This window comes from Corapipo altera, unplaced genomic scaffold, assembly GCF_003945725.1.
Source record: "Corapipo altera isolate COAL_440 unplaced genomic scaffold, ASM394572v1 317, whole genome shotgun sequence".
NCBI lineage: Eukaryota > Metazoa > Chordata > Aves > Passeriformes > Pipridae > Corapipo > Corapipo altera.
The window spans coordinates 894,332-907,758 of record NW_020884989.1 but is presented as its reverse complement, the minus strand read 5'-3'; the positions used below and the strand labels follow the sequence as shown (position 1 = coordinate 907,758).

Genomic DNA, 13,427 nt, shown 5'->3' with positions numbered 1-13,427 from the left:
ACAGATGGACCTCTCTGTGGAAACTCTTTACAGCTTCATGCAGGAGCGCCAGAAGAAGTATGCCAAGTATGCGGAGCAGATCCAGAAGGTCAATGAGATGTCTGCCATCCTTCGCCGTATCCAGATGGGCATCGACCAGACGATCCCGCTGATGGAGCGGCTGAACAGCATGCTGCCGGAGAGTGAGAGGCTGGAGCCCTTCAGCATGAAACCTGACCGGGAGCTGAAGTCCTAGCTGACCCGGCAGGCTGCCCCTCCTCATCTTCCATGCTCCAGTGTTCAGCACAGACACCCTTCCAACAGGCTGGATTGGCAGATGTTTGAAGCAGACGGCAGTGCTGCCTGACTCTGCCAGGGCATCGGAGGAAGAACGGCATCAGCTGCCAGAACTGCACAGCCAGGAATCCAGGAGCTCCCCTGTCCTGTCGTCTGGAGAAGATGATTTACATTTCTTTCATCTCCCTCCTCTTGTCCTCCTGTCTCCTTTACCACTACCACCGCCTGTGCAGAGACATTTGTTTCATTGCTGTTGGGGTTTACAGAGGAGGAATTTTCTTTCATCTGAATTTTTATTTTTTACTAAAAAAATTCAAAGGGATACAGGGTGTGACGAACCTTCTGACATGATTTTTGTGCCACTGGGGTTTAGACGATCAGATGGCTGGAAGGTATTTCTGACATCCCCTGGCCTTGGAAATATGTGTGTTTTATAGGTGAAAGTGTAAGAGCCAGGAACTGGCTTATTAAAATCTGCCTATTACCATAATTAACATGGTTTGCATTGCAGGGTTTTGGCATGTCATTGAGGCTCCTGTTTGTATGGGCTCACTAATTTATGAGCCTGTAAAGGAATAACTGTTCTAGATATGTATGTAGTTAATGTTAAGCAAGCTTTAGTGTTCCTCTCCCCCTTGCCCTGGCAATGTCCCCATGCCCCAGCTGGTGGCATTTCATGTTCTTCTGACAGGCACTGGTACCAACCTGCTCACTTTCCATCCCAAAGTTGGACATGACGTGTCTTTTTTATCGGGACACTCCAGTTATCTTGGTGCTGTCTTTTCTACCAGAGAGGTGCACTTGCTTCTTTACCGTCTGGTGTATGGAGTGGAGAGACACAAGAAGTCCTTTGGGTCTTTGCATTGGCTTAGCTGCCATTCTGCTGAGAGCTGGCCTAAGCACGCTGTTTCATGACTGAAACCACATGGCCTTTTGGGGACTGTTCTCAGCCACCTGCTCCAAAGGCAACAGGATGTTCTTGCCTTCTCCCAAGGAAGCCAAGGGCACTCCTGGAAGGCAGGCAGCATGTCCATGATGCCTGGCTGCTGGGCTGACCCACAGGAGACAGGGCAGTTGCCAAGTCTATTGCTGGTCTGCTGGCTGCAGGCAATTTGCAGCACCTCTCTGAGCTTTGGTTTCTCCCTGTGTAAAACAAGGATATTTTACATGCTGCTGTAAAAATATTTATAGATCTAGAAATAGGGTTTAACAGCCTGCATCACCAGTGCATGGCAGCTCTTGTCGCAGCAGAAAGAAAACGTAACCAGGAGTGAGGAGCCCTTGATTTGCTGGGCCAGGGTAGGTTTGTGTGTGTTTTGTTGGACCCAGGATGCTGTTGCTGGTGAGGAGGCTGAAGTGCCCATGAACCCCAAGGATGGTTGTATGTCAGGAGTGCAGTTGCAGTGGTGAGGACAGCCCTCTTTGAGAGTCAGGGACAAACGAGCCTCCAGTACAGCACAAGGCTAGGTGACTTGCCAAAGGCAACTTGCTTTGATACATCTTGGTACTTAAGAGTATTTAGTCAGCAAAAGGTTGTCTCTGAGCATTTGGAAATAAGAATGCAGTAGGTTTTTGATGATGTTAATTATTGCCTGGTGGCAAGAAGCAACAGGCTGTTCTCTTGTTGCATTCCCAAAGGCCATGTAGTGTAGAGTGAATTTTTGTGATGCAGACTGCAGCAAACTGATGTGCATCTGAACCACAGTGGTGGTTGGACCCCAGGGCCTGCTGAACACTGTCTGAAAGCAGAGTCCTGTAGAAATTAAACCCCCTAGAATGATGCCCTGGGAAGAGCAATTGACTGCTTCAGAGAGGCCAAGGAACTTAGCAGGAGATTTTTTTAGCAAAGGCAGCAGAGTGGGCCTCCTTGCCTGCTGCTCCCACCTCAGAGGTTTTACACAGTAATATATGTATGTAGGCATATGCTGTGTGTTGCGTGGGATACAAACATCCTTGTTCAAGCTTCCTGCCCTATTTTACACTTGGTTTGTTAAAAGCTTACAGTGTGAGACTTAACCCATGAGAACCTGCTTGTCATGGCCATGCTCAGGCGAGTCGTCATCGTCCATCATGGAATATGTCTCTGCCTTCTGCCATCAGACACACAAGAATATTGAACTGCTTTAAATAGCAGCTGCAGTAATTTTTGTCCTGTTTGTCCAAATGATGCTGTCTGGATGTTTAAAATGTGCAACATTCAGTTGTCTGCCAGACAGGATCATTTAATATCCCACACCCTGGTGTGCTGGAAGCCTATGCTAGTGGGAAGGTCCTGATACTGGATCTCAAGGCAGGGCCCTTGAGATGTTCTCTCCTGTAAGATGCTCTCTCATGTAAGGTTTCTAGACATCTAGCCTCATGCCATTAAGTATCAGATAAAAGCATTGCTCCATGCAGTGCTAATGAGGGCAAATGAATAGTGTTCCCATCTGAAGGCTGCAGGACCGAGGGCTGCAAATCAGTTCCTTCCTCATTTGCTGAAAAACACCTGGGCATTGGGCTGAGAATGGGAGAAAATGCTTGTTCCTAGGAACACTGGCTGTGCTGCTGGGCCTCACAGGTAGAGCTTTCCATACAGCAAGGGCAGATTGTGAAAGACCTACCAGCTTAACTAGAAAGAAATCAGAGCTGAAACGTGAAGGGGAACCTCTTCCAAAGCTCATACTTCATCACCTCTGTTCCACAGGATAGTAACTTGTATGGGTACTGTAAGACAGCATGCACCCTCTAACTGTTCTCAAGCAATGGTTTATAGCTTTATTTAAAACATTGTTATGGCCTTCATTAACTGTAAGTCTTTGGCCCTCTTGCTGAGGGGAAGACGCCTCATGCCACATCTTCTTGAGATGCTGTTTGTTGCTTGGCTGCTCCTTGTTGGCTTTGCTCTACACGCTGCTTTCAGCTTCAGGTGCAGGTGATGCTCAGGGTGAGACTGTCGCTTCACTCCCATGCTGCTTAGCAGGAGATTTGTGATGTGACTGAAATTACCTTTCTGCTTATGATTTTCCTTTTCCAAGCCAAATGCTCTTGGAGGAGGCCTCAGGTATCTTTCAGGAATGTGCTAGCTGTTACTTCTACCACAAATTTAGTGCTATGAACAGAGAATAATCTGGTGTGCTCCACTGAAACCAGACATTTCTGCCCTTTTCTGCTTTCTGAAGTGGTGTGTGGTTTGGGGCACAAGGTAAGCTTCTTGATATGCAATCTTCTGAAAAGCTGTGGAGGAGAGTGAGTCTCTGAGTCTGTGGTTCCCTGCTGGCCTGAACTGCTTTGGTCCTTCCCCTGACTGCTGTTGCAACTCTCCCCTTGTGCTGCCACTGGTGTTTGTTGCATCCCACACTGGTCAGTGTGCTGCCTGTGCAGAAGAGGTTTGCTTTGTTCTGTTTTTGTAATTGAATGCATTGACAGGGTGCTAAAGTGCCAACCTATCTGCAGAGCAATTTCTGTGAAGATCTGGTGAAGGGGACAGAAAAGACTTTTCAGGGGGTTTTTTTAAGTAAATGCATTTTAAATTAAGTATACTGAAATATTTAAAGTGTGTTTTTTTCCCTCCTCTAAGCTTTTACACAGAAAGAGTAGAAATACATGTTTTTCTCAAGCCTGTATGCACTGTATGAGCCAGCCCCTCTCTCTGACTGTGTGGCAGTGGTGTCCTGAGGTACCACTGTACTGTCCCTGCTGTTCTCAAGCTGCCAGCATGCATTTTGATTCCCAGCATTGTGGCTGAGCCCTCCATGGTTTCTGGGTGGTTATCCTGTTTGCACATTTGCTCTCTGTTCAGCTCCCTACATGCTTACATGTTTCACAGCTCCAGCAGTAAAACGTTTGGTGTGGCTCTTTCCCAAGTGTTTTGTTTCTCCAATTGCCTTGCTTATTCTTCATTTTCAGTGCACCACTTCTTGCCGTGACATATGTGGACAGTGCTGAGCTTTGCTTTGTACCCAGAACCCACCTTCGTGCTGTGGACATGGTTGGTCTCACTTGCCCTGGGGCTGCCTCTCCCCTGGGACTGTAAGGAAACGTATCCCAGAGTGAAAATAAATGTTTGCTTTTCTTCCAGTACCACCCCAATTCTGGTTGGCACTGATGTCCAGTTTAAATACATGATGTGAGCGGCAATGCTTGGGACTCACCAGCAGTGGGGTGGGACTGTAGTTCAGCTGGCTGCCTACCTTTTCTGTGCTGGCAACCTCGTGGAGGTGATGAGAATCTGGGGATCAAGGACTCAAGACTTGTGTAAGACTGCAGTTTCCCTGTGCAAAGCACTGGCAGTGTGAGACCACTGCCTGTTTTGTTAGGGCACTTGCACCTTGTGTGCACCCAGCGGCTTTCCCAGGCTTGAGTGGGAAGATTAAACATGAGCAGCAGAGTATATCCTGTTTCTTTTATTCTTTCCTCCCACACATATCTTCCTGTCAAATAGAGACCATGTCCTGACAGATGCTTTACATCGGTTCTTTGCCAGATCACAGAAGGAGCTGGAGCTGGGCATCTTTCGACAGGCTGACTTCCAGGCTGGCCTCTGCCCTGCTGGCTGCTCATGTCCTCCTCCCAGTTCCTTGCACTTCACTTTTAGCGCAAGTTTAGCCTCTTTCAGCTGGTCTGTGATCCTTCTGTGGGGGCTTTTGGCTTGCTTTTAGCTGCCACAGTTAGGTTTTAACTTCTTCAATACGTGAGCCTGCATGGGACAGCCTGATCCATAGGAACCCTGAGATTAGCTCTGTTGGTTAGAACATGGTAATAATGACAAAGTTGTGGGTTTGATCACTGTATGGGCCATTCACTTATGAGTTGGACTTGATGAGCCTTGTTGGTCCCTTCCAACTCAATATTCTGTGATTCTGATTCTGTGAAGGATAACTGCTCACTCAGCAGTCCTCAAAGCCAGGGCAGGTCTGAGGTGGTGATGGATGGGCTCCATCTGATGCAGGTTTCTGTGTAAGAGTTGCTACATCTTGTTTGTAGAAAATAAGCACAGAAACTCACAGAGGTTGTTACTTGTGCTGATGGTTTGGTTTCTTTTAGGGAGGCTAAGAATTCTGCATTTCCCTCTCTGGGATTATGCTTTGAAATTCTCTTTTTAAGAAAAGAAAAACCTTCTGCTACTGCACCTGAGTTTGAAGATGCTGTTACACAAACATTATAGTTTGTATGAGCTATTCTCTGAAGCAGCAATGAGGGGCGTACTCCAATCTCAGCAAGCAGAACTTGCTCTGCATGCTTCAAGACTGACAGAATCAGTCAAAACAAGTATTTAAACAAGTAATTACGTTATAATCTTCAAATAAGAAGTATGGGAGGCAAAAAAAACCAAACCAGGGGGATCATTTTAGGTAACTTAATCCATTTGAAATACTTGCTTCAACAAGACTAACACTGCCTGAGGAACAGGTTACTCACAACTGTATTAGACATTGTTAATGTGTTAAATGCAGAGAAGTGCCACTGTTGCTCTTCAAGGGAGCAGAAGAGGTGGGGTATTCAGGAACAGGTAAGAGGCCTAAATGGTTACTGGTGCTATAAAATCGTGGCTGCTTGTGACAAGTGGTGCAAAGCTGCTCAAGCCATGTAATTTATGAGCAGGCACAGCTGCAGAGAAGGGTATGCATGATGAAGGACAAGCCCCCTGCTCGTCCTGCCTACTCAGGAGCAGGCTGTACTGCAGGCAGGTAATGTACACTCCACAATTCCTTCCTCAGCCCTTCTATATAAACAGGTACCATTTCTGATTTTATTTCATCATACATACAGGTAATTCTCATGACACAACAAGATGAGAAACTCACATCTCTCTGAACCATTTGAATAGCTTGCCATAAACCAAATATGCCAAGTATGCCATACACCAATGGCCATAGATTATATTCATATTGAACATGTACACATTTACCCTCTCACATCCTCCACTTTGCCTTCCAGACTTCTACAAACCATTTCCAGTATTGTTCAGGGACAGGACTCTAGTTCAGATAGGAGCCAGGGCACCACCCTGTGTGGGACATGGGGTTAAGGCTTCCTCCTATGGGGACTTATCTCCTGAAAATACCAAGCCTACAGCTTTGATTCATTCAGGGACTAGAATGTACTGGAAATCACAAGGAGCCACAAGACCAGATTTCAGTTCCTCAGAGGGCAATCAAGCAAACAAACCCCAAACATAGGAGAAGACCCAAAACCCAAACATAGAGAAGGGGGGAACACATATGTCCGAAGGAGCACAAAAGATAGGAAGAATCTGTTTCTGTCTTCAGGGATTGATATGTGTTAACCCCCTTTAACTGGTTTAAATCACAGACAAGGGCTTTTCCTGGAGGAAGCACTGTTAAACTGTTTACATAGGTATATACACACAAAGTATGTGTATATATATGCTGAAAAGAGTTGTAATGTAATTGTTTTCACCTGATATATAAACAGAGACAAGTGCCAGTATGTTTAATGAACACCTGATATGTGTGATGTCAACCTGTCCCTTGCCTGGGCTACCTCTTCTTCCAATATCTCGTACACACAGCCCAAACAGAGCCTCCTGGTGCTGTCTCTCTCTGTGCCTTACGCACTTTGTAGGATCAAGTTAATCAATGCTGTAGCTTTCAGTGCTATTTTCAGCAGTCCACCGTAGGAAATTAAAGTCACATCCTAGTCACAAAACATATCAATGACAAAATCTTCTCCACTTTTTAATATAGTAAAACCTGAGATTTGAGTCACAAACTAGCTAAACTTACAGTAAAAAAACCCCTAAAATAACCCAAGCTGCTCACTTGAATTAGGGCTTCAGGTTGCTGATGACAAATTTTTTTTTAAAGCTGTTGGCCAGGGTTTAAGTGTTTGTTACATGTGATGTACAATTTTCAGCTGCCTGCACTGAAATGGGACAAAAAAAATATAGTTTCCCCTCAATACACATTTTCTGAGGGGAAGCTGAGAAAGACCGAGGTAAGACATGTGCAGCTTCCCTCAGAGCATGAAGGATGAAGCTTTACACAGTGCCTCTGGTACCACCCCTCACTGACCACAAATCCCTTGCAGCAACGTGGGCACGTGCCAATGTGAGCAGGGCAACCCAGCTACCACAGGAATGGGAGCTGGAGGGGAAGCAGCTGGGTTGCTGTCAAAAACAACATGAGAAGGGCTGTGCCTAATCTTCAGTGAAACACCCCCTTGGCAGCCGGGATGTGGCACCTCCTCACGTTGGCATCTTCTCTGGAGTGATGAGGGAGGACACGGTACAGCCTTGAGCGTCTGCAGACAAATCACACACCAGCATGCTGGGAAACCAAGACCCTACACTGGGACAGAGAACAATGGCCAGGATCGAGTTCCTCTGAAGCTGTGAGTGTGGGAGGGGAGTGGTTTCCCTTAATGGAAAGCTGTCCCTTCTCAAACCCCCTTTCTTTCACACACACTATGAGATGGGACACTGGGGCCCCCTTCTGTTTTCCTTGGGCAGCCAGCCAGACTTCCCTTTATCTGATGAAGTCAGCAAAACTAATGAGAAGCCAGTCTCAATCCATGTTGGAATGGAATAAAACCCAACCACCTGCATTGCCCCCACCACATGTAAGACTGGGACCATAAATGAAGAGCAGTTCCTCAGTGGTACTGCTCACTTAAGGATAAAAGCCTACCCCATTTTTACCTTAAAAACCACAAAAAAACCCCAAACAAAACAAAACCAAAACAAAACCAAAAACCCCAAACCAAAAAAGCCTTCAAGAGCCTCCTACTGAATTATTAACTGGCAAGAAAAGCATGTTGTGGCCACTTGTAGCAGTCACTTCTCTTGCATGTAACCCTACCTATCAGCCACTCCATTGCAGCTTAGAAGCCAAAGCAACTACCCCTCTCCCAGAAGCCAGATTAATATAAAAAATACGAATACTGTATCAAAAGACTGGGGGAAACAGTCCTAAGTATGGTTCATTCATCTTCTTTTAGGCATTGCTGCTGAGCCAATTGAAACACTTGTGCGTAGACAGCTTTAAAAAAAAAAAAATCAAATGTGGCTAGTTGTTACTTGTTCACATCGCTGATGAACTGACTACCAGCATGTGGCAGCCATAAAGCCCTAGTTTATTTTTTATATTTTTGAGGTACTGCTTTTTTTTCTCTGAAGCAGCTCTCTAGCAAATCACTTAAAGCCTATCCATTAGAACAATAGTTACACCACTATTTACATTTGTCTGAAATGTGTGTTCAGACAAGCTTTGCTGTAACCAGTCCCTATGTCCTTTGGAATTGCTCCCAGTCTCCTTTCTCACAGAAAAAAGGTCTCCCTGCAGAGGTTGGCTCAGTGTCAGGGCTAAGGTGCACTGGTGAACATATGGGGCATGAGGAGGGGAGAACAAAACTGGTTTTGACAAGTAGGAACGTGTTTCAGTGGAACCAGAGCAAGGTTGATGCCAAGAGAGCTTCCTTTATAAAACCCACTGAAACGCTGTGCAATCCATTGCATACAATTGCTTCCTCTATCAGGGACCTTTGAAGTGTTCTGCCCTTCTTCAGGAGAGGAGAGGAGAAAAACCCAGCGGTACATCTGGTGTCCTCGGGCAGACGCTCGCCCGTCATTTCTTTGCGGCACTAACCTTTTGCTGCATTCACACTGAAGCCTCAAGGTTCTTCCCTCCCCCCACCTTTTTACACACAGCTTCAGATTTACAGGGATCTCTCAAATGTTGGGGGAGCAGCCTGGAGAGGGAAGCAACTCTGATACAGTCACACAAGCCTGCTGCCCCTCAGGACACTTCAATGATTTCCATGCTGCCTGAAAAACTTGACTGACTGCCTATTTTCCCCAGTTCTTCTCTGGATCTATTGTCTGACATGATGCTCTCCCCAAACTCCATCTGGCAGCTTCTGCGCTTAAACTGCTTTTCAAAAGAGCTTTCCTCGTGCCAGCTCCTCCTGGAGTCCCCTCGGTCCCCCTGCTTTGCCCTCCTACGCACGGCGCAGGCCTGCTCGCAGCCCGTGGGCAGCTGGCTGCAGCTGTAGGCAGAGTAAGCGGCGCTGTTCCCGTAGATGGCTGAGGCAGAGTAGAAATGTGAGGACTCGGCTGCAAAATACCAGCTGTTGGTCAGGGATGTAGCCGATGTCTGAGGAGCCAAGATGTCCGAGTGCCAGCCTTTGAGGCCCAGCCCAGCAGCAGACTTTGCCAAATGCTGCTGGCTGGTGGAGAGACCAAACAAGAAGTTAGTTCGGTAGTTGTCTTCCATGCTCCCACTCCGGTGGAGGGGGTACAGGAGCGACCGCTGAGTGGTGGCACTGCCACTGGCTCTCCCCAGATGTTGCCGTCTGCCCTGGCTGTCCAGCTGCCACGTGTTCTGGGATTTTTTGGGAGGGTTTGCTTCCTCTTTGTCAGGGCTGGTTTCTGGGGTCTGCTCCGACACCTCCTGGACAGGGGAGAACTGACACAACTTGCTGCTACCCTCTAAAGCAGTTGCATGTTTGTAGTATTCCAGGGTGTCTTCAGAGGAAGCAAAGCCCTGAACTGACGCAGTCACACAGTTGCTGCTTGATGAGTAGGACACAGATTTGATATCCAAAGAAAAAGAGCGCTTCAGCCGGTTGCTGTCTTCCACCTTATCCAGGGAGACATGCAGTCCATTTATGCCCTGTACCAGTGGGCCATCTTCCAGAGGGGACAGATGCCCGCGTGGGCCACTGCCACAGTCCATAGGTTTCTGTTCCACAATCTCGGAGGTAGCAGTGATGCAGAGCTGCTTCACGGAGAGGTTGCTCTGCCCTCCTTCTGGGACCTGCACGTGCTCGCTGCTTTTTTCCAAATGCAGAAGTTTCAACTTACTAATATGTCCAGGCTGACCGGTCTGGTTTTTTATCTTTTTCTCAAAGTCCAAAAGCTGGCCCAGGAAATTGAAGTTGGGAGAAATAGTTGGCCTCTTTTCTTTCACAAATCTGGTAAGAAGGGACAAAAACCCAAGAATTACTTAAAGAACCTGCTGCTCAGACCTAAGATAACCCCCAAGTGAATGTTGTGCATGTCTACAGCTTATTCTTAACTTAGCTTGGACTAGGGTTCAGTCAAGCACAAGTAACTTCAGGATGGAGTTAAAAAAAGGCAGTTTTAAGCAAAATAATGCTGGATGCTGTCAATTGTCTCTATAGCTTACTTAAAGGTGGCTAAAAAGTGGGTGGGGAAGAAAGCATTTTTTTAACTCTTCATGATGTCCACAAGTGATTTGAGTGCATCATTTTCCTTATTTATTTCATCAGTGGGATCTTTGCTACCTTGGTTTCTGACTGGAGTTAAGAGCTCCTCAAGTTTTGCATGAACAACATTTGAGCTGTAGCCAAGAGACTGTCTTCCCATGTGCTACAGAGAGTGGACACCTTCCCCATCATTCCAAGGGATGACATCACGTATTCCTTTCACCTCTCTCATGCTGTTGTTGTTACTGCAGTGAGCACTTCCTACCCTGTTTATCATTGTCAGGCAAGACAAAGAGCCATGATAGATTTTGACCTTATCCAGCAAGTTCCAGCAATTCCTACCCCACACTGGTATTGACCACTGATATGATAATCCAAAAGAAAAACAGGTGCAAATGCAGCATTAAAACAAAGAACATTCTCTCAAGTCCTGAAGGTGTTCAGCAGTAAAGGGCAACAGGGTTGCCAAATCCCTAGAAAAATTTACCTATTTTTGGGTCCTGTAGGAAGCAGCCTGACTGGCACAGGTGTGCCAATCCAAGCACGCAGTCATGTACTGGGTTCAATATGGAGAAGGTGCAATGATACTGAAAATGTTTTGATGAACCAGAATTCTAAATGTATGAAAGACCTAAGTAATATAAATCATGTCATATACTTCAAAGTTAAATACAAAAGCATACTTCCTACCTGTCTGATTTGCAACATAGCTAAATAAGTACTCTGCTTTTACAGGCTGCAAAGCAGAAAGCTGCCCAAATCCCTCCTCCTCTGGTTTTGTTTTTTTTTTAAAGAAACATTCCTGGACAAAAGAATTAACAAGGGAAGAAACCTTGAGGAGCTAAATGTAGTACAAACACACATATTATATGTGACTGGGAAAATTAAATATTATTAAAAATATAAACTCTCTGGGGAAGTATACAGAAGATGAGTGTGCAGTCATTAAAACCAGCATGAGAAAAATGGAAAGGTGTACTTGTGTATATGTGTATATACTAGCGCAAATGCAGGCAAGCACATGAAAAATGTCAAACAAAACTTGCATTTTTTATTAGTGTTTTTTTTTAATTTGTGAAACAGCAAACAGTGCAAAGGAATAGTCCAGCTGACATGATAACCTGGAATATCAGCTTGCACAAGCTCCCACCCTTTCCTGGCTGGAACCAGGAGAATATACATACATTTAATAGGCAGTTTACATTCCATGTATTTGCCTATTTGGAGCAAAGTCCATTTTGCAGGTGGGCAGTTAATATGAGCTGTGTGATGTCTATTCAACACCATTAATTTTTTTCTGGAGGAAGTCTATGCTTCAAACAAGAGTGTGCAGAGGACAGTGAACTACCAGGTAAAATGTCTGCTTCTACCCTTGGTCCTATAACATTTTATCATTCACTGTAAAATAAGCACACAGGGACAAGAATTAGTATGAAAAGGAAATTTCTTCTTACCTGTAAGCTTCATCTAAGGACATATCCATTCTCTTCATGATATAGGCAATAGCAATTGTGGCAGAGCGAGATATCCCAGCTAAACAGTGCACTAACACATGGCCATTTGATGCTTTTGCTTTTTCTACATAGCAAAGAAATTGGCAAGAGTCAAAGTCAGCAGCATTTTACCATGATGAAAAGTTTGCAAAGAAAGCAATGTTATTTAAAATTATTCAAAACTTCCAAATTAACTGCTAATTACAAATCTCATGGAAGCTTTTAACAAAAAAATCACTTCTTTTCTCCAGCACTGTACAGCACTAAGTATAGAAAAAGCATAACACACACAGGAAACATACCACAGTTACAGTATACCTCAATTTAATGTGCACAAAACCCACCCTATTTAGATGTCTGGGAAAGGTAATTGTTTCTAATTTTATATACAAGTAACAAGCAAGCATTCATGATGGAACAATCTGGCCAGTTTGAATTCGGCTAGCTCACTTCTCACAGGACAGAAGCTGTATGTCCAAGTTTCTAATTCACTCTCTGCAGACATATATTGGGATTCTACCAGGCTGCCTGAAAGCAGAGTTGTGCTCTTAAGTGTTTTTGTTCTGTCATGCTGGAACATGCAGTGGCAGAATGTTACTTTGCTGTGTTATTTTGCTTCTGTGCTTATAAAGCGATGCTGATCATGTACACAGATCCCGAGGGTATTTTCATACCACCCAGAAAGCATTCAGGGCTTCTCCAACCATAACAGCAAGGCAGACACACAGAGGAATCAAAAAACTAAGAGAGAGAAAGAATTTAAATTTTCTTCTCACCTATAAAATCGACTGATTTATCCAACCAAGGCAAAATTTTCTCACAAAAGCTGTCGTTCACAGGCACTCTGAGGAAATGGGATTCTGGAATAAAATCAGGCTTCGGACAAGTATTGCTGGCGTTCAGTACGTAGCCAATATCGTTCTGCTGCATCAGCTCCTAGGAGAGAGAGAAAGATTAAGCCTAGAGAAGTCAAAAGGTACCTTTGGCACATTACAAAGCTAAAAACCAAACTGAAATTTGTGTTGGAATTCCTTTAGCTGTATAAGGGACATTCTTTTGAGAAAAAGATAACTCCTCAGCTTTTAATTCTTTTAACAACTTTTAAGGAGACATCCAGTGCGTGCAAATAACATTTGAACTGCAAATCTATAAAAACAAAGTTTACAAAGAACAGAAATAATAGTAGAATACCCTCTGCTACTTTGAAGCATCACTTCCAAGAGAATGAATTTTTTGCTATTTTGGTTTAAATTCTCACTGTGCAAGCTGACAACAAACACTTCCCACGTGCTGACCTGAATATGTGTTTTCCCAATCACATATCTGAGGTTGCCCTATCACTGATATTGGTGAGAAATATGAAACGAAATGGATGCCTTTTGCAGTCTCCTCTCAGATCTCAGGGGCTTTCTTTTTTCTAAGGGAATGTGAAAATTCCAATATGTCACTGATTTCCCCCTCTCCCTTCCTGCACATCTCCCTGGTTGA

General features: G+C 44.9%; 2 protein-coding genes across 9 annotated transcripts in view; one reads left to right on the top strand and one right to left on the bottom strand.

Annotated features, from left to right (window-relative positions):
• Window positions 1-4,341, top strand: part of BORCS5 (BLOC-1 related complex subunit 5) — a 75,866-nt gene extending 71,525 nt beyond the window's left edge. For 2 of the 5 annotated variants that reach the window (XM_027666264.1, XM_027666265.1), the window contains one exon: window positions 5-4,341. In XM_027666264.1, coding sequence (XP_027522065.1) covers window positions 5-235 — 231 coding nt within the window. In that variant the 3' untranslated portion in view covers window positions 236-4,341. The remainder of the gene's footprint in view (window positions 1-4) is intronic. The other 3 variants (XR_003531424.1, XR_003531423.1, XM_027666266.1) reach the window with 3 other exon arrangements.
• A 1,626-nt stretch (window positions 4,342-5,967) lies between these two features.
• Window positions 5,968-13,427, bottom strand: part of DUSP16 (dual specificity phosphatase 16) — a 61,206-nt gene continuing 53,746 nt past the window's right edge. For all 4 annotated transcript variants that reach the window (XM_027666259.1, XM_027666261.1, XM_027666262.1 and 1 more), the window contains 3 exons: window positions 12,716-12,875; window positions 11,901-12,024; window positions 5,968-10,191 (listed from right to left, as the gene is read on the bottom strand). In XM_027666259.1, coding sequence (XP_027522060.1) covers window positions 9,015-10,191; window positions 11,901-12,024; window positions 12,716-12,875 — 1,461 coding nt within the window. In that variant the 3' untranslated portion in view covers window positions 5,968-9,014. The remainder of the gene's footprint in view (window positions 10,192-11,900; window positions 12,025-12,715; window positions 12,876-13,427) is intronic.